The 21,366-nt window shown below is 40.1% G+C and overlaps 1 protein-coding gene across 2 annotated transcripts in view; it reads right to left on the bottom strand.

Annotated features, from left to right (window-relative positions):
• Nucleotides 1-14,953, bottom strand: part of RBMS1 (RNA binding motif single stranded interacting protein 1) — a 143,354-nt gene extending 128,401 nt beyond the window's left edge. For both annotated transcript variants that reach the window (XM_033064742.2, XM_033064743.2), the window contains exon 1: nucleotides 14,603-14,953. In XM_033064742.2, coding sequence (XP_032920633.1) covers nucleotides 14,603-14,677 — 75 coding nt within the window. In that variant the 5' untranslated portion in view covers nucleotides 14,678-14,953. The remainder of the gene's footprint in view (nucleotides 1-14,602) is intronic.
• Between the last annotated feature and the right edge of the window lie 6,413 nt (nucleotides 14,954-21,366).

Below are 21,366 nucleotides of genomic sequence, written 5' to 3'. Positions count from 1 at the left end.
GGGAATGACTGCACACAAGAGATATGCAGGATGAAACTATATGCTGCAAAACTCTGAGATTGCATCATTTTTGAGTGTTAACATCACCAATATAACCCATGATTAAAAAAAAAAAAAAAAAAATCAAACAAAAAAAAAACCAACCCAACATGCAAAAGAAAGAAAACTAAAAGCTACAGAACAGAGACATTAAACCTGAACAAATTAAAAAGGATCTCTTACTCTCTTGCTTGGATGTAGTTATATCTTCAGGACAGTATACTCAAAGTGCAAAATCACATTATTTGCAACTCATCCATAAAACCGAAGCCCTTTTGTGAGCTGTGTTGCTCCACAAGGGTAGACTGTGACAGAAAAATACAAACTGTGTGCCACTCCTTTGGAGCATCATAATTTCCACCACCACCAAAGGCCGTAACACACATTAATTCTGGCCACTTCACATAAAACAAATTAAAACATACAGATCATTCTATTTCAGTTATAGAAACTGCAAATGCTATTCTGCAGTCATGACTTGAGCACTTCTAACCTGCTTTTTCCTCCAAGTGATCTTAATTTAAACAGAAAGCCCACCTCTCTGCTCACCAAAGCAGGCTAGAATCTTATTTCTAGTCCAAACACGGGATCTCCTCGGGCTGCAGTGCTGGACCTTAGCCTTGAGCAGACTGACACATGGCCAGAGCAGGGTGCTTGGACACATAAGGGTTCTGGCATAGCACAAACAGCACAAATGAGCAAGGAAAACTTTAATGTAAGAAAGCATCACTTTATGCATGAAGTCTAAAGACAAAAGAATATGTTACTGTAAATTCTAAGTTTCATTCTGACTGATACTCTTCTGATCTTTTATATGGAGATGGGAACCTTTTGGGTTCCTTTTCTGCTAAGCCACTTCTGGTAGGAGCAGCGATACTCTGTCTGCTAAGTGGATACTAACCCCATTTAGTCTTCGCTATACTATGTGTTTTCTTGGATTCAGATTCATGCCAGGCCTATCAGGATGAGAGAATTTATAGACACATAAAATATCAAAAAATTACACCACCACCACCACATCGCTTGAGAGAGTGTTCAGGAAGTTCTTGCATTTACTCTAGTTTCAGTGTAACAATGAAACAAATGTATATGCTACAAGAAGTAAAAAGAAACACCATACTCTTCAGTTCTGAGTTTACCTCTGTGACTTTATATCCAGTATCACAACAGGATTGCAGCAGATAAGAGGCAAAGATTACTGTCACATTTGCCCCAAGAGCATCTTTTGTCCTCTCACAATCTGTATAAAACAAGGCCTTACCCAGAGGTCTTGTCTACCTGTTCCCCAAAATCATCCATTGTTTTTGTGAAAGTAACCTTTTATTCTTGGTGAACTTTAGCAGTCCCCAAACTGAGTTCTTGCAGAATACTGCATTCAATCTCCTTTTGTTGGAGATGCAACTCCCCATGGATGGCCTGGCAGCTGGAGGTGTCTTCTTGTGCCATGCTCTGGCATACATGCCACAGGCTCTCCACTGAATTTGGCTTCTGCCCTTCTCTGCTCTTTTCACTTATTCTTTTCCCTTATCTATTCCCTACAGCAATTTTTCTCTTTCAAAATTAGTCTTCCTTACATTTTCCCTCCATCTGGCTTTGTACTTTCCAGTTACCTTTTCCTCTTTTCCCATCTCAAATGACAACACAAGGCTCAAGAGACAGGTCTACAGCCAGCTTTTCAGAGCCTATTCAAGCCACTTCCAGACACAAACTCAGTGCTGAGGGCAGAGAAATCAAACTGGAACAGTCCCATGGAACCATCTCCCCTCTGTGCAAACCCACCATCCTCAAGCCCAGGTGCTCTGGGCTTCAATGTGGCAGCAAGGACCAAGAGTGGGTAGTTCTAAAGGTGTCTGTCATTTCCATGAGGCCAATATTAAATAAAACCGAAGAATCCAGTCTATTTCTCTGCTGTTATCTCAGTGCCATACTGAGACATGACTTCCTTTCCTCTTTTCCAGATGCAATTGCAGTAAGTACTAATTATCAAAAGATTCTCACTTTGTGAGAAAAAACTGTGAAACATTTGTCACTCCCAGACATGGCTCTCAGCTTTCTACTCCCAGAAATCCCAGCTCAGTCTCCCAACACCCTCCAATAATTAGGGAAGCCAAAGCTGCTCAAATTTGTACACAACCCTTTATACTGGTGAGCCTTCTTTGCTCTGTCTCCAAGACATCCAGAGGCTCCTGAACTCTGCTTTAAACCCACAGGCTGGTATGGTCTAGAGATTTTCCAGATCATTTACACCGAAAAATGGGGGGCTGTAATAAAATAAACATCCAACTTAAGATTATGTTTATTATTTCTTGACATAAAAGGAAGATTCTGGTGCATGATTTTTTTGCAAAGATGAGATTTTAGGGACATTTAAATTAAAGAACACATGGAGCTTAGTATCAGTGTCGAGAGAAGGACAGAGGTCCTAATCTATGAAAAATATCACAAACTAGTGCCCATTTTACACATTAATTAATTCATTACACAGACAGCAACCCAGAGCATTTTACAAATAATACATGCACATCCATACTTCACTAGTTGCCCAATATCTGAATTACTTGAAGCACAGGCTATCCTGCAGAGGAGGCACCACACTTTCAATGATCAAAGAATAACAGTAACTAATCAATTAAGGAAATTGAACCTACTATGAGTATTTTTTAACAGCTGGTAGGTAAATCTAAACTAGACTATATACCCAACACATTTTAAAAATGTGTTTATACAACCACCACCAGAGCACTGGGATGTGCAGCATCCTCCCTGTATGACACCAGTAGCACAATTTCCACCAGTGAGAAGGACAGAAAATGTTTTGGAAGACAACACTCAGATAAACTCCTGCTCTTAAAATGTGCACCACAGAAATGCCAGGAGTTCTGTTGTTCAGCATACACACCTTTCTAAACTTCCTATAAATATCAGTAGAAGAGCAGCCATTTATACTAACCTTGACAGAGCTGACTAGAGTGTAAGTAAGCATGGAAAATGACCCATTATATTTCATATGAATAAAAAGATATCTATTATTCATTTGATCATTATTCAATTATTCATCTGACATAGAATTCCACTTTCAATTTTAAAAGAAGGAAAGGGGCAACAAATATAAAATATGCATAGCTGTTTTTCTGCCTCTTCTAGGGGCAACACGGCAAAATAAACTTTTGTCAATCTCTTTCATTTTTACCATGGTATTTTGCTATTTCTTCCAGAAAGTACCATAGCTACTCAGTATGTAAGTGTTAGATGCTTGGTAGCATTCCTCCCAGTTCCAGGCCCTCAACTAAATAAATTTCCAAGAATAGCATTTAATATTCCTAAGAGCAAAGACAACCCCAATACACAAATGTATCTTCATTTTTTCCCAATTCTATATGTCTGGAAAAATCTGTACCTTTTTTTTTAATATTAGGATAGCCCAGTCACTATCAAGATAAATGCTCCAGGACAAAGAAAAAAAAATAAAGAAGTGCTCAACTGGTAACTTCTGTATAATGACCTACAGTGACAATGCTGCTATCTTTGACTTTCTGGCACTGAAAGTCACCTTAGGGCCAACTTAATCCAGTGTTGGGCTCCTAAATTTATATTCTGGTACCTAACAAGAAACCTTATTTTCAGAATAAATTAGGATTCAGAATTAATGGACAACTATGATCAGTTTAGTTAGCAGTGTAAAAATGAACTGACATTTGGTGGGTTTTACATGTTTTTCTCATCACCAATCTGGTTGACAACCATAGCTGTGATTTTATTTTTTTTTAAGATCTAGTAAAAGCAGCATCTTTAAGATTAACTCTGGGATTTGGGAACATGTGAGTTCCTATTATTATACCTGCCATTGAAAATCCTTAGAAAATCTGGGGGAGAGTATATAAAAGACACTGGAAAGAAGTGCTAATAAAAGCAGAGCAAGCTAAAGAAGTTGGGTGGGTGGCTTTGGAAGCCTTTCATGTATCCATAGCTCCTGCAGCTGATGAACTAACTGTAATTTGGAAGAAAAGTAATGTGCAATATAGCAGAACTGTTAGTGAAAAGCAATAGGAACATGTCAATTCTTCCAATTTTTTCTACTAGAAAGAATACTGCCTTCCTCAGTATTCTGCTATACCCCTCAACAATGCCTGCTTGGAAAGAAACAACATTTGGGGGTTAATTATTGTTCTATTTCATTTTGAATCCATGTTCCAGACAAAAACTTATCAACATATTCAGATTTGATGCAGGAACAAGAAATGTCGGCCTAAAAAAGTGATTTGGTTTAAGACTGTATACAAGTCTGTCACAATTTAGAGCATAATTTTGTAGCACTATAATGTTCTGCCAGAAGAAAAATAAATAGACAAACCTAAAACCTCAAATTTTAAGCAGCTTAAACAAGATATTTGCTAAAATGGGATAAGGGAATTTGCATGATTTATGATTATTGAAATGTCATTTACATATTTGTATAATGCATGTTCTGTTAAACAGAAAATGGGATTTCCTTCTATACCTTTCCTTTCCAAATTCCACAGCACAGCTTAAAAGGATGGAACAAGGAAGGAAGAGTAACAGTTACTTTAGAGCCTCTTATGCTGATGGATGGCTACCAGGGCCAGCCTTGCAGAATCCCACACCAGTTTGGGAAGGACCACTGGAGGTCATACAGTCCAACTTCCCTCCAAAAGCAGCTTGCTCAGGACCTTGTCCAGTTGAGATTTTTACCATCTCTCAGAGATTCCAGAACCCCTCTCAGTGCCTTCAAGGCACACTTACGATAAAAAAAAAATCTTCATATGTAATTACAATTTTCTTATGTCCTAACGTGTGTCCACTGTGCAGCACCCTGTAGTCTATTCCCCTCTACGATAAAACCACCAGCTCTGCAGACAAGGGGAGAGCAGTGAATGTCATGCCTGGACCAAGTGGAGCACTGCAAGTCATTATGCTGGGACTGGTGTCTTTAACATTTTTACCTCAGAGAAGTGCAAAGTTGCGCACCTGTAAAGGAAGAGCCCCTTGAAACTGTCAGCTGAGAGCTGGCTGGGGAGGAGCAGCTCTGCTGGAACAGACCTGGGGGCTGTGGCAGGCAGCCAGCCAAGCATAAGCCAGCAGCATGCTCTGGTGTTCCTGCTGGGCTGCATTCAAAAGGAGGGGACTATCCCCATTTGAAAGGCTCTATTCAGAGCCCCACATGCAGCTCTGAGCCCCCAGTAAATGGCACTGATAAGCCAGAGCAAGTTCAGTGCAGGGCTGTAAAGATGGCTGAGGGCTGGATCACATATTCTGTGAAAAGCTGAAGGAACTGGGTTTGTTCAGGCTGGAGAAAAGGAGGCTTTGGTGGGAGTTAATAGCAGCTTTCCATTTATAGAATGGAAATTTATGAGGAGGTTATCAAGGAGAAGGGGCCAGGCTCTTACAGTGGTCCATGGTTGAGGTTAAGTCAATGAGCCTAAATTGAAAAAAGAGAGGTTCAGACTGGAAATAAGGAAAAAATCACTACAAGAATGGCTAGCATTGAAACAGGTTGTGCTGAGAGGCTCTGCATCTCCATGCTTGGGAAGACTTTCCAGAACACACCAAATAATGCTATAAGCAACCTGATCTTCTAGACAAACCTGATTTGAGCAGAAGGCTGATTTAGAGAGCTCCTGGAGTCCCTTCCAACCTGAATAATCCTGTGATCCTATCCCCCTGCATTTCCAAGAAGTGTCTGTCTCCACTTTTTCAATGCATTTTTATTTGATACATTTAGACAGCAATTAGATCTCCCCTTAGCCTTCTCTTCTTAAAATAGCCTGCTCTTCTAAATAAAGCCACTTGTAGGACCTGGGCATAAAACAGGGAAATACCCAGAGAAAGGGAAAAAACCTCACCCAAACACAGACGTGGAAAGAGTAGAGAACGACCTAAATATAAATACTGTGAATAAAGTCCAGTAAAAAGCCCGAACAGTGAGAATAGTGAATTGGGGAAAGAAATTTAGGACTGAGAACAAAGAAACTTCTACTATGATCCAAGTTTCCTGTGTCCAGGGAAACTGAAGCTTGACTACTCTGTCATTTATTCAAATGCATCAAAGAAACTACTACATACAGCCCTTGTTTCCAGCTACCTGGAACAATAATAATAATCTGAACTTTTGGACAACTGACTGGGTCAAAAGAAGTAAGAGGTATTCTGGAGTCTTTGACCCTGACAGGAGCCCAGTTTCCCCCTCTAAAATGTCCTCGTGTACTCTCCTCATTTTCATGTGCAATAGTCAAAAGCAAATGGTCACTAATCGGGAAAGCTACCCAGAGGGAACCAGAGGGTCACTGACACTATTCACAAAATTCAAAGTTTGTATCATAAACCCTTCTTTAATGTTTTTTCTAGGAGACAGAATGTTTTAGCTAGTACTTTTCCAAATGAGTCACTAACACCCTTGTCTTAATTCTGCAGCTGCTGCTAATTTGAAGTGCCAGCCTTCTCCCCTCTTTCCCCAGAATGAAATAAAATATCAATGTTGCACTGTGCTGAAAATGGAAAGTTAGATGTAACACTATGCTACAAGGCCTCTGGAAGTTTCATTTACATTTGATTCTTTCCTCCCAGGCCTATACCTAACTTAAGCCCTCTCAGCAAATTATTTCACACTTACCTCCACAATCATTGATCCTAAGAATGAAAGGCAGACTCAAAAGGTTTTCTAACACTTAGTGCACCAATATCTAACACAATTCAAAATAACAAAAAATGAGATAAAGTCATAGAAAAATTATGCTAGCAGTTATATGCATTTACGTATAACTAGCAAATTTATGTGTAATCAGTAGCCTTGTTGGCCAAGGCCCAGAAAATCTTTTATCCAGAAGAGCTACACAGTATCACTGCACCAAACAAAAGTGAGGCTCAAGGGGGTGGACTTCTTTTGGAGACAACTTCACCCAAAGCCATGCAAATCTCAGACTTCTGAAGTATCTCATTAGCTGCTCCTCTGGAAAAAGATACTGCAGTTGGGAGGTTTGGGTTTAATTTTCAACCAGACTGGTATCTTGATTCAGCTCATTGACTGATCATACAAATACTAAGGCCAGAACAGGGGAAGGGAAATAGGTTGCTGGGAACATTAGGGGAAGACAAGATTGCCCTTTTTGACTGCTGTACATAGTTATGTAAAATTAAAGTGATTATGTAGCTCTGGCCTGAGGGATAGAAGAGGTCACAGATACTACCACAGCCTATAAACTGCTCTGGAAATGGTGTCAGTGTGTGTTGCCAAGAGACAAGCACAGGAATTAATTTCTTAACCTGTTGTAAAATCCACAAAGTGAAGCCTGCTCACTCTACTTCTCTAGAAAACCTCAATACTTCCCTCTCAATGCGCAAGAGCCACACCAAACATTTTGTGTTCCATTTTGTATCAGTAAACTCTGTTTATCTACCTGAAATTATTGTGAAGCATTTCTCACAGGCCTTACATGCATGCTGAGATTTCAGAAACTTAGCTTAAATATATTTTGAAATGTTTTCATCAAGTTGGAGCAGCTGAGACAAAATGTTTTCTTACAATGTCAGACCATGGACAAGAACACAGTGCTCCAAAAGCTACCACAGAACAAGCGAGCCTTGTATCTGGTTATACCTACCCATGCCCCAAGTTCTTTGTCTTCCTCAATTCTGAGATAACATAATTCAGCTTAGAAATTACTGAAATAACATTTAAACACAGATCTTGGTATTTTCAGCTGAGAAAGACTAAGAAGATGCATGAAGTCAGATAATAATTATCATCTATTTATAGTAAATATGACCTGAATCTGTTTTGTCTCTGTTTTGACTGAAATTAATTAAACACAAATAGAACAGATTTTTATCAACAGGCTTTTCCAACATTTTTCAGTTTGTTAGCAAAGGAGTTTTTCCAGTACAAATAGTTGTGAATACTACTTTTCACAGGCCACAAGAAGTCTATGCAATTGAACAAAAACAAGTATATAATTTTAGCTAAATCTGAGCATACATCTTCAAGTATACCAAAACTATACTTTAATGCAAAACAATTTGTTTTTAATCTTTTTAAAAACCATTGTTGACTGCTCTTCATTATGGAAGACTGAAGCTGAAATACATAACTGTACCAAGATGTATTTTTCCATTTATTACTATACCTTTGTTCAAACTTCTTCACTACTACAACAATCCCATTTATTTCATTAGAAACACTTAGTAGCATCAATTCCCTTTCTGAGTGATGCATCTAGTATCAACATTGATAGCTCAAACTTTGCTACTTGGACTTCAAAGCAGATGAAAAAATGTGTCCAAGATTTTTTTATATGTATATACTAAAAAGATATATTTCTTAAAGGTATTGTTTTACAGAAAAATAGATTTAGAAAACAATGCTTTACTATATTGTATTATTCTCCATTGGAAAACATGAATAATTTTGCCTACCTTTTCTTTGTTCTTTCAATAGTGAGTGGAAGCTCAGAAATTTACTAAGGAAATTTCATCCTTGAGACTGAGACCTAGAGACATGCTCTAACTAGAAGTAAAGTATTTAGAAGCACATAGCATGCTCAATTCTGGTTTAAAAGTAATGAGGAAAAAACCTACTATCATTATGAAGAATACCAGCTGAATTTTGAAAAAAAACATACTTTAAAGAATTGTTTTATTCGAAGAAAATTAGCTTCTCCCCACACAAACTTATTGCACACCTTTCATGACTGCCTTGGGATCCTGTGCTAAGGGTAAAGCTAGAAAATACACCAGCACAAATCAGACATTGTGTAATTCTGGCTTCTTACAGCTGCTGCCTACCGACTGGATATAAACGTCACATTCACAAATGCAGTGCCTGGAGGGGGTTAACAATCAAATACAAAAGGAAAACAGCACTGAATAAATGTCTCAAGACTATTTCAAGTCATATATAGGTTTATCACTTTTCTGTTAAAGTCAGTCCCCTAAGACCATCAGACTCAGTATCTGCTCATATGTCTGCAGTAAAGTTACTACAGAAACACAAAAGGGACCAAGATTTTGCTGACATTTGTTAAATGAGGCAAATCACACAGTATCAAATTAAGCCCCAAACGTGGGGTACTCTAGGGATGAGTTTAGTCTCAAACTTCTAAACCTAGAAAGCTAATAAGAACCTAATTTCCACCACTGATTCAGTGGAGAAAATATTTTTTCGCTTTTTCATTCGCAATTCAGTCTGTAGCATGTTCATATTTATACCATCCCTCCCTATTAGAGGTGGGATTCAGGGAGGAAAGTTGTGCTTTTTAAAAACTCTCTTTAACAGAGTCCCTAGGAGAAAAATACAAAATTAAACACCTTATGGATGCTGTTGCAGCTTTTCCTTGATTCCAGCCCAATCACACAATCTCTAAGTTGCACTCCCCAACTTTTGTTCCTCTGAAGTGAAGAGTATGACCATCATGGCATTGTAAATCACCTCCAAATTAAACATGATCAGCATAACCCAACCATAAATCAAGGTTCTAGTAAATGTTGCTTATCTGAAATGAAAGGCAAAACACATGTTGACTTCAATGAAGCCAGTATGCAAGATGATGGTGGTGTGAAGTGTTCCTCCAGCTCATGTTCCTTTATCAGAGTTACTTAGAGAGTTACAATGATGTACACTAAAATACATGATATGAACACTTGCAGAGCTTTTATGAACTCTGCTTAACCATTTCTGGAGAGGCTTTTGCATATATAAGCATTATTCCAGCAAGAGTCTCTATAAATACTTTCTGAAAGGCGTATTTCTATTGTATCACAGGCTAACTGAACTAAACTTTAGAAGTTCAAAGTAGCCATAATGGGAACAAGGGTAGAGATGCCCCTCACAAAACAAGCTGGCTGGAACAACCATGTAGAACAATCATTATGACCAATGACAGAAAGTTGCTAGTCTGACGTATGGATGTAAACAGATGCTCTCAGTTTTGGACTGGGATGTTTGGAAGAAGAGAAAATGCTCTTTCTAGATAATACTCTTCATTTCTCTCTATTTTCCATCCTCTGAAATAATTCTATAGTCAGAGGGATTATTTTACCTCCCAAATACTCAAGTTTTTCTTAAACAATTTAACAATTCTTTCCCTTCCACAGTATAGCACATTTTTGGAAGGAATTCTTTGGATAGTTTCACAATAAAACTTCAGCCTGTCAGGAATAGGAGAGAACACATTTAAGAAGCTGAGGAGGATAATGGGATCAGGTAACTGCATGGAGACAAGAAGTTTGCCTGCAACAAACCTGTACTTTTTTTTCCTTTTATTTCAATGAATTTTTAATCTCAGTCAAGAACCACAGAGATCACAACTAGGGACAATGAATACAACTTCCCAGAATATAAAATGTGCAAATTACTTCGGTCCAACCTTACAAACATGCGTACTCTGCTTTACTGTAAACTTGTCTTTTACTATGTAAGATTTCACACTCAGTACATATGGAATAAATCTAACTAAACTGATTAGAATTAGTAATCATTGATACTGATGAAAATCAGCTCATAAGCTACTGAAGCTTTTTAAGGGCGACAGACCTGTGCTTGGTAAGAATGCAGTGCCAAGGCACACACTAGCAGCAGGCAATTAGCAGGTCCTACTTCTTCTGCTTTAGAAGCAGAAGGTTCTACATTGATCTATTAATTTCATATACTGACACTAAACTGCAGCTTATCCAGGGTCTGCTAGTAAGAAAATTTCACGTCTACTTCGTTTAATACTGTTAACTGATTTCCTTCTTACTCTTGCCATTAACAGGTTTGGATAAAAATTAAGTGTTCCCATATTAAAGTTTGGTTTCAACAACTTGAGAACAAGGTTTTGACATAGCAGAATCTGCCTGCTCACTACAATTTATATCAATCCACAGTCCTGCCTGAAAACCCACACAACTTCTAGAAATATTGGTTCTTCTCAGAGCTGCCAAAGCACCAGTTCTGCAGCTGCCAAATGATAAAGGTCAAAGCCCACTTGAAGACAATTTATCAAGATTCACAACACTTCATTAGTTCTAGATTTTGTTACTTAATCACACAAAATAACTAGAATTCAAGTATCACATAGGTATTATCTACAACTACTAAATGCTTACACTCTAGATAAGCCGTGCTATCTATAGGAAATATTGCCATCCTCTTCGAACTCTCTCTGACACTAAGAGCTTTCCTTTATGATACAAAAGCCTACTAGTGGAATTACTCATATTGCCACATTAGTCTTCAAGGGAATACCAGTAGTACAGGTAGTTATCACAACTTAGTTGTAAACTGTTGTGTGCATTGTGACCCTGAATTCCATTTGATATGGGAAAACAAAATATAGACTCTCTTTTATTTCTTACTTGACCAAAGCAGACTGATTGTGGCTAAACATGTCTCTATATGTTTGTATTTGTTTATGTGTACTCTGTCTTGTTAAATATTACAATACTCTGCCTGGCACAGCCAAGTTTTACTCCTGGGCAGAGAGGCCTTTAAGCATTGGTAGAACACATGTAATCTTAATGAAAATAATTTACCAAAATGTTTAAATACAAAATCTCTCAATTATAAGTAAAGCTTCAAGTATGGAAATCAAATGCAACTGAGTTGAAATTTGAAAAGCAATGATACAGAAATATAGTTAAAGAAAGCACGCCATTAGAAACATCCATTGAACATGGAAAAGATTTTTGATGCTCTCTGACAAGCCATACAATCCAGCAATACAAGAACTGTCCTAAAACATACACTCATTAGAAGACACAAAATTTGGAAGATATGTCAAACATATCATTCCAGAGTAAAAACTGTCCCAAAAATGAAGGTTTTACAAGCTTCAACTTAAAGCCATTTCAAATTGTTTTCATTGCCATAATGAAATTTCATTTTAAGAGTCTTTTTCCAATGTTAATTTTTTTCTTTTCATTTAAGTCCACGGTTTCACTAATCTCTTTTGATGATGAGCTCCCAAAGACTAGGAGGAGGGAGGTGCTGAATCACAGCAAATGTTTATATTCCCTTACAGAATATATCACTGAACCAGCTTGAATACTTCATGAATAATATTGTGAAGATCATAACAGTCAAATACAAAATCTGGTTTTTAAAATCTATAACATATTAATATCAATTAAAATAGTTGACCACATCAACATTTTAACCTAAAAAGCCATTAGGAATATATGCAATTTATCTAATGAGTATTTTTGACTATGCCGCAGAAAAATCCATCTTCAAGAAATTCCTGTCACCTCCTAGTTATTGATCTGCAGATTATTAGTCAGCAGATTTTCCATCACTATTTAAATAAGGATAATATGAGAAGCAGAACTTCTGGTTTAGATTTTCCTACCTCCCCCAGTGCAATCATATACTATTACCCATCGTTCATTCAGCAAAGGTAATCCACTTCTATTATCATTTGTGTTTAATAAAAATCAAAGATTTCTCCAGAATTACTGAAGGAGTGGACATAGAATGGACAGTGAACTGTTTTAGGGTCTAAAGAATAGAACAGCTAAAAACTATGAATTAAATTAATATTTCTAAATCTTCAGAGGGGACCCATAGTGAGAAGATTGCTTCTATTACTGGATTCTGCATACTTGAGTATCAAAACCTACAGTTACTGGTCCCTGTATCTATACCAAGGAGACACCTATTTTTCTATTATTTCTTTTATAAAATCAAGCTCTCTGAAAACAGGAAACTTTCCCTGGCTCTCAGATATTTCATTTCATGAGTGTAGGTCAAATGGCTCTGTGTTCTCTCCTGAAACACAGTAATGCAATTTCAGGCTGTATAATTTTATAGCAAAGACTGCAAGACAGTTTGAAGATGTCATTGACTGTAATACAAATCAATATTAAATTATCTGTACAGGAAACATTTTCAAAAGACAGTCCATCATGCTTTCTCATAGGATCATGGATTTCTAGGATCATTCTTTACTAACTACTATAAGCTATTAGAGTTTATGTCCTTCTTCAATTATTTATAGGTCAAAACAGCCAAGTGATACTGCTTTATATATATTCCATGTTCTGTACTTGGTTTGTGACTTACTATTGTCATACAAAACCATGAAGGTAAAAGTTTCTGAATAAAGATATTTTTTCATTTGAGAATGTACATATAGTTATACAGCTAAGTGATGCAAAAGGCTTCGCAAATGTCCTTTAGGCATTCCACCTTTCTTTAAAACAAAGCATTAAATATATATATATATGCAAACAGTAATGCAGTGATTACTCTGCAGCTTAATCTTTGAATGGCTATAGTCTGTACATCTTTAGCCTGATGTCGATTACACATTTAACAGATTAGTCATTTCAAATCACCTAAAGACCTTCGTCACATTTCTATCAATTTCTATATATATGAAAGCACATTTCAAAGCCTCCTCATTGCTGCCTTGTAAATGTCTCATGACTGTCAAATGGAATTTATTTTTCAGCCAAGCAGTCTAAAACACATTTCACAATACAGTAACACAAACACAATAAAAAGAAGTGCATGTCAAGTGTGCAGATAAAGGGAAGGGAATTCTTTCCTGCCATTGCCAAAGAGGCAAGACAGTACAACAGCAAAAGAAAAAACAAATAGAAAAATCACAACCAAATCCGCACCACGGTTATAACCTCTAAAAAAAGTTCACACATTGAAGCCTCATATGGGTCTGTTTTGATTTGTGAGGAGTGTCACTGGTGGTTGGAAAGGCTTATGCTAAATGTTCCAGACAGCTGATGCAACCACCTCTGCATCTGCCAGTTTGCAGCATGATGCTTCTAGAGCAGTGGGGCTGGCTGCCCTTAAAGACTTGAAGGAGAAAGGGAAAAAGGTGGAGATCCTCCACCGCAAGAACTGCTAACATCAATATCCCCGCCAACAGCAGCTACCCGCGTACAACATTAATCATCACAAGCTGGACCCTTAATGCGTTTTTTAATCCAGTTTGAAAACTGCGAGGTGGCAGCTCACAAAGGTCCAACTCCACAGACAATGAGTATCCACCCGAGCCCGAGAGCTTCCCCAATGCCCGTATTTAACTGGGATTACGGCCATGCCCACGGCAGAGCGAGCACGCCCTGTCAGCCCTGGGGGTGTCGGAGCAGCCCGGCGCGGGCGGCACGGCCATGGCAGCCCCGGCCGGCCCAACTCCGGGGGCTCTCCCCGCTTCAGGGCTGCGCTGGGCAGGCAGCGGGAGCGCGGCCCGCAGCGCTCCGCTCTGCGGCGGGGTGGCCGAGGACGTGCTCGGGAAGGAGGAGACACGCCGAGAGCCCCGGGGAAGAGGAGGGACCGACAGCGGGAGGGGAAAGGCGAGAGGGGAGTCAGGTCGGAGACTGCACGGTGGGGAGCGAGGGGAAGGGGTGGGAGCCCGGCGGGGGCTCTCGGGGCGGCGGCGGGCGGCAGGAAGGGGCTGCCGGCTCTTTCCTGTCTCCGTCCCCCGGTGCAACCTGACCGCCTCCCCCGGGCCGTGCCCCAGCCGCGGAGCTCCCGCCCGGCTCGGCCCTGTCCGGCCGCCCGCAGCGGGGCCAGCCCCAGACCCGCCGCGCCGCCCGGCGTGCCGGACCCTACCTTCGCCTGCAGATACTGGGGGTAGTAGTAGGTGGTGTACTGGGGGTACATCTGCTGTTTCCACACTTTGCCCATGAAGCTGGAAATGTAGCCTGCAGTGCAGGGATGGGGGGGTACTTTGGGGGGCTCCAGCCGCCTCTCCGTCTCTCTCTCTCTCTCTCCCCCCTCCTGCCTCTTCCTCTCCGGCTGCGGCGGCTGCTGCTGCTCCTCGGCCAAGCTCAGACCTTCCTCCACCCAAAAGCCGGAGCGGAGCGGGGGCAGGCACTCTCGCTCTCTGCCCGGGAGTTGCTGCCAAGTCCCCGCCCGGCCGGGCCGAGCAGCAGCGGCAGCGGAGCGGCGGCGCGGGGAGCGCTCGGGGCCGGCGCGGCGGTGCCAGGCGGCGGGGCAGGGCTGGCGGAGGGGCGGGGGACAGGGGCGAGGGGAGGCGCTTAGCCCCGCTCGGCGCCCGGGGCGAGCCCTGGCCGTGGCCCCGCGGCGGAGCAGCCCCGGGGCGGGGGGCCCGAGGGCCGCTCCAGCGCCGGGGAAAGCTGCGGTGCCCGGCGGAGAGGAGCGGAGGCTTTCCACGGTCTGGAGGAGAGGAGGAGGAGGAAGAGGAGGGCTGCAGTGGCCGTATCGCGCCCGGCTCGGCTCTGACCTAATTAGCCTGGTTGTGCTTTGTTACCGCCTTTCCTCTTTTGTGCAACCCGCTGCTGAGCAGTGGTGCAGGGCACGAGTTGGAGGGGAAAACTGGGTACAATTTTGGAAAACCAAATTTGGCTTCAATTCCGCCTGACGGTACAGGGTCCATTTATCTGCCGGAGCAGAAGAGACTGCAGTGCTAAAATCAGTTTACAGAGCAGCAACCACAAAGCCAGACTAAATTCTCTGTCTGGCCCACTGCACGTTCTTAAATTTGTGCTTTAGCCAGTGGTGCTGAGTTCTCCGACAGGAAACATTTCTGTTGTAGACAATAATAGCTGTATTTTTTCACTTAAATATTTTCTCGGTGAAAGCTAATTTCCTGAACATTAGAAGTACGGACCGCCAACATACCATGCTCTACTGTTGTGTCTAAAAAGCTCAGTCCAGTGAGTCTACTTCTGACAAATCCATCTCTTTTTCAACCCAAAGATAAGCTGATCCTCAGAGCATTAAGCAGGTGCCATTTCTTTGTCACACTAATCACAATCATATTTGTCTTGCAGCACTGTTTGATTAATAAAACATGCATATAATGTCCACCTTAACTCCTGGTTTTATTAGCATCAGCAAAACTGAATGTCATAATAGCGGAAAGAAATACTAAAAACCTGAAGGATGTACAGGCATCCCAGGGTGATAGCAAAGGCAGCCTTTGTGCAGCCATGAATCCCTGGTGCAGGCTGAGCAATGAGAGGTAACTGCAGATATTCTTCCAAATTCCAGCTGAGCAGAGGACAATTACGCAAATGACATTGCAGCTCTCCTTGCCAGCTATTAAGATCACTTTAAAAGTTTGGGTTTTTTTCAGGGAGGAGAATTGTGCACACTTTGCAGTCCACATAGATTAAAGGACTAGTTGCATCTTTAGGAGAAGGCATTTTCTCCAGAAAAGGCAGGGGAGCTTTTGAGTTTTGGTTAGTTTTGAGGGGTGGTTTTTTTATTGTTTTGGGGTATTTTTTGTTTGTTAGTATGGAGCTAGAATGACTATGAAAACAAGGAGAAACACAGAAAACATAGGAGTTGATAATGTTGTCTGTGAGAGGGACAAAGATTAAAGCTAGGAAAAAGCTGAGCAGAACAGAAATATCAGGTATTTGAGAGGGTTAAGAATATGCATCTGGAAAACTGAAATGGTCGTGGCTAAAATCAGCTGTCTTCTGTATACTGGTGTTTGTGCAGTGGGAAAAGCATACAGGCAGTGATTATCTGCAAAGAATGCCAGGTAATGTGGCTCCAGGGTAGCGCATGGTCGGAGGACAGCAGAAATGAAGTTTCAGAGCTTCACGGGGAAATGTGTTTCTACAGCCCAGATACGTGAGCACACTGTTGTAGACTGCTTTGAGAACTGCCAAATTGTGGTCTGAAGTTCTTGGTTGAACTACAAAGAATGTGATGCTGGCCTTTCATAAGCTGACAGGTTACGGGTGCTAGTACACTTAGTTTCCTTCTAAGAAAAACAAAACAAGGAAGAAGAGAAAATAAAGACTCATGGATGCACTTTGTGGGGATTTTTCTGAGGAGAAGGAAAGAATGAGATCTGAAAGAAAACATTATACTGTAGACATCTGGAAATAAAGAGTGTTTTCCTAGAATCCATCTTCATGTAAACAGCAACTGTGGTTGTCACAAGTACATTGTGCAATCCTGAATAAGGAGAGAAGCATCCAGAAGGAAAAAAAAAAAGAAAAAAAAAACCTTTAGGAAGTGAGGAGAGGAGACATACAGCCTATATCGTTCCAGCATTTACAACTGCAACAGTCTGCAGCTTAACTATGTCAAGTTATAGGTAATGGCTGATGGCTGCCAGTGAGAGAAGCAGCAATGCACTCTGCCACAACAGCTCCTGGAAGTGATGAAAGAACAAATCTGGCTAAGAGAGTATTTGATTTCAACCATAACAGCTAAAGCTGATCTCCAAGTTCCTTCCCAGTCTCTCCTTGCAAAGATTTAGAACTTACTCAAAGTCTTTTGCTCTAAAGATTAATCTCATCCCCAAACATGTGTCACTGTTAATGTAATGATGAAACCAATTTGGTTCCATCTTCAACCAGAATATTTTCTAATTAAATGTCTACTTCCATTGGAATATCTGTGAAGCTGACATTAAAGAAGTTCAAAATTCATAGTTTAATATTTACCATTGAATTTAAGAAATAAGCCTGCAACTTAATACTTCAAACTTATACAGTGCAGTGATCCCAGTGATGATCATTGAGAGTTTGAAAATAATACTCAGTTTTTATTAAAAAAAGGTTAGAAGATATAATTATTTTCTTGGAATAATTTACATGAGCTTCAGTTAGAGTACTGTTTAATATTTTAAAAATTATATTTAAGGTGTTTACTGAATTAATAAATGAAGAATTCTCGGGTCAAAAAAAAATCAAATTTAGCATCGCACAAGGCAATTTCTGCTTCTGTCTTTTTAATATGTTGATTATCCAGCCAGCTTTGTAATATGAATGTAAGCTGTGCAATACAGACAGGATGGCATTGCAAATGAAACTTTAAACCAAATTAATAATTTCTTAACTTTTCATACTAATGGATAAAATTACTTATTTTATGTTAATTGAAAGGACACATAAAAACTTTTAAATTAAAATAGTTTATGCCGTCTGGTGGTACCAACTCCTGTCATCATGACTAAATACTCACAAGGTTTAAAATGCCCCACACAAGGTATAGGATTAAAAAGGAAGATAAACACTGAGGTATGTTCTGGAAACAAGTAGGTACTCAAGAGTAAAAAGCTGACTTCCTTCAAAGTGTTAAGGGAAACAGTACTCCATATATTTGTCCACAGCCAGCATTCACTGAGTATTAATGAAACAATCTTAAATTCTACTCTTTTTTTCCCCTTTACATTTCTTCTTTATCATGGATGTTCTCTAACTGATCAGGAGTGATTAAAATATGATGAAAACACAGCTGGATTCTTCTGCAAATGCCTGAGAAGCTCTGTACGTCTGCCATGTCAGAGGAGTTTTAGGGCAACTCAGTTGAGCCCAATCACTGGGTATGCACTGACTCTAATAGTGTTGGAAGAGAAATCCAATTCATGCTGTACAGATTAACTTAAACATCAGGAGTTCTACCCTAAGGCAGAAAAAGTCAAATGCAATGCAGAATAGGAGGGAAATGTATTTAAACCATCTTACTTCAGCAATCAAGGGAATTGCTGTACTCTGCACCATTTGTGGTCTTTGTATTGGTTGAGCTGAAAGAGACAGACATGTTTATGCTGAAATTGTTACTACTATGACACAGTCAGGGATATTTGAACAAGACTTTTTTTTTTTCTAGTTAAGATACTAGCTTGAGTTTTGGGAGATCTTTCTTCCAAACCAGATGTACCACAGCATGTGGGTGAGAGGGTGAGCAAGTCGTTAAATTACCCTGTGCCTTACTTCTGTTTGCAAACTGTGTCAAACATTCACCCCATTCTTTGCCTTCGAAGGGCACCACAATCACTCGCTAAGAATCTGCTGCGTTCGATTCACATAAAAGGACTAAACAAATGGAAGCAGTGGCAGTGCATCAGTTGTGGATGCAGAGGCCAGGTACTGTGTCCTAATTCACACACGAATGTTAACAAAACAAGAATCTATTTCACATCCTCAGGCAGCACGTTAGCACTACAGAAACGCAGTGGGGTTTAAGCTGTCCACCAAAACTTCTTTGCTCTTCCCCACGCCTTGGACACACACTGTTCCAATTACTTGCAAAACCTTGTTGTAATGCCACCCTTAGCCCCATCACAGGGCCTTGACTGCTTTGCAACACAAATGAAAGACTCTTCAATTCAGGTCGAACTAGGCCACACTCAAGCACAAAGGCTAAATAAACGGCTATTGTTCATGGGCCACCAAGATGAAAAGCACTTGATTGTTGTCATCAATTAAATCAGCTCTCTAGCTTTAGTGGCTATTAACCCTTTCAGCAAATTCTGAAGTATTTATTTCAGAGTGACTACAATTCTGTACTTTTACAGTAGCTGTCCTGGTGTAACAGCATTTCCCTGGAACACTGCTGAATGTAGTGTGCCCTTGTTTATCCTTACAGCTGAGCCATGCACGGCACTGGCTCAGCTGCTCCTGACAGCTGCAGGCACTGTAATTCACTTCTGAAAATCTACAGGGCTATACACTATTCTAAGATTGTGCAAGTGAAGTATTTAACATGCTTCTGCATTTGAGCCTCCCCTTTCATGGTTTCACAGGCACCAGGCAATGCTCCCACTATTGGCAATGGATGCCCACAAAAGATGCCACCAGACTGCTCATGAAAATAGTTTGTGTTTGCAGCTAAACATACCACCATGAATTTGGGTAATAACCTTTTCCTCACTTAGATAGGTCTGACAGCATCCTCTCCCACATAAGTGCCCCATTTTCTATATTTTCTATATTCTGGTCTACCCCAAGATGCCCCATTAATAGAGATTATTGCATACTAAAAGCAATTTGTTTTTTTTCCAGCATTCTTCATAAAACCTTGTGAAGCACCTCTTGTTGGTCCAGCTCTATAGATTTATTTAATACATGTTTTATATAAATAGTCTTCTCACTGATGGCAAAAGTGAGTTTTATTACATGACTGTGTTCACTCTAGGGTGGAGGTAATTAAGAATCCCACTTTAATTCATATATTATTTATCAGAAACATCCATCCCACATAGTTCCTAACTGTCCTGGAGCCTCTCTGGCAATAGTCTCTCTTCACTGTGTAAGCAGATGAAAAAGGAACAGAATAATTGTACGTCTATAAAATACTGACCAGCTACAATTCTTTCATTAGGATATTCCCTTTCAGTTCTCTCATCTCAGTTTCAGGGCAGTATTCCCCATTCCTCCCCCTCCTCCTTAAACACCAAGCCCAGCCTGCTTTGGCTGCAGTATAAGAGAAATAATTGTGGGTGTCTTTTTACCAGTTTGACCAACCAGCCATGGCTGGTCCTGAAGGAATTCAAACCATTGATTTTAAACACTTATAGATAATTTTGAACAAATGTTATTTTTTTTCCTGCCATGCAAACGAAAATTTAAAGTTTAATTAACACAGACAACAGCCATCTTGTTTCTAAAGACTTTAGCGACATACATTGTCTTTAGGCGCATCTTAAGAAGTGAAGGATACATCCTTCAGGCTTCATCCTAATATGACACGAAGTGCCTCTAAATTTTCCTATTTTTGGAATAAAACTATTCTAAAGCATGAAATATCCACCTTCCAATCTATGCACAGTTGTATTTTAGACAGGTTCTACAGCCTCTGAACCATCTAGCAAATCTTTCCAGTGTTTCAAACTCCTCCTGCTGTTTCCATCACACACAGCAGCACCTTGGGCTGCCCGCACTCCTGTGTGCTCCCATGTAGGAGCCAGCTGCTTTAATTCAAGTGCTGGCTGGCCCAGATGGCCCAGGCTGAACCCTGCCTGGGGGCTCTCAAGCACCACACCAGCTTCCTTGCCCTTTCCCACCTACTGACTTTCAAGCAGCTTTCAGGGTCATCTACGTGTGACCTCTGCTCTACCACCACCTTTCACTGAAATCTCTTGAAGGCCTCAAAATCATGATGGCATAGGGGATGATGAAAGTGAATAGGGAAAACAATTGCATGAGCTTTCTTTCCTAAAGAAAGTACATTAATAATTCAAAAAGCATAGGCAATTTGCCCATAATCAAATATACTATATTAGTTTCTACATTTTTGATGTCTTAAATTTGTAATTTAATCAAACTAGAGAATAAGTAATTTTATTGAACTTTTGAACCCCCTTTTTCACACGAACCAAACACAGTATTTATTTCAACCGATACCTATCAGTGCTATTTTCATTTGATTTTCTTTACACACAGAAAACATGTTTCTCACAAAAGGACCAGACCACATTGCCATTTTTTGACATTGTCAGAACTAATAGGTGATGTGTCTCTACTGCATAATTCAGAAAAACATTAAAGTGTGAGCACCCTCAATCTCCTGTAAAAATGGAAGCTTCCTCCTTGGCTTTGAATCCATGTCTGTGGTCTAGATGAAATGCCAGCTCTTCAGTCAAGCTGGGGTGATTCATTCTAGCT

Source organism: Catharus ustulatus, chromosome 7, assembly GCF_009819885.2.
Source record: "Catharus ustulatus isolate bCatUst1 chromosome 7, bCatUst1.pri.v2, whole genome shotgun sequence".
In the NCBI taxonomy this organism is placed as follows: domain Eukaryota; kingdom Metazoa; phylum Chordata; class Aves; order Passeriformes; family Turdidae; genus Catharus; species Catharus ustulatus.
This window is presented reverse-complemented; position numbering and strand designations above follow the sequence as displayed.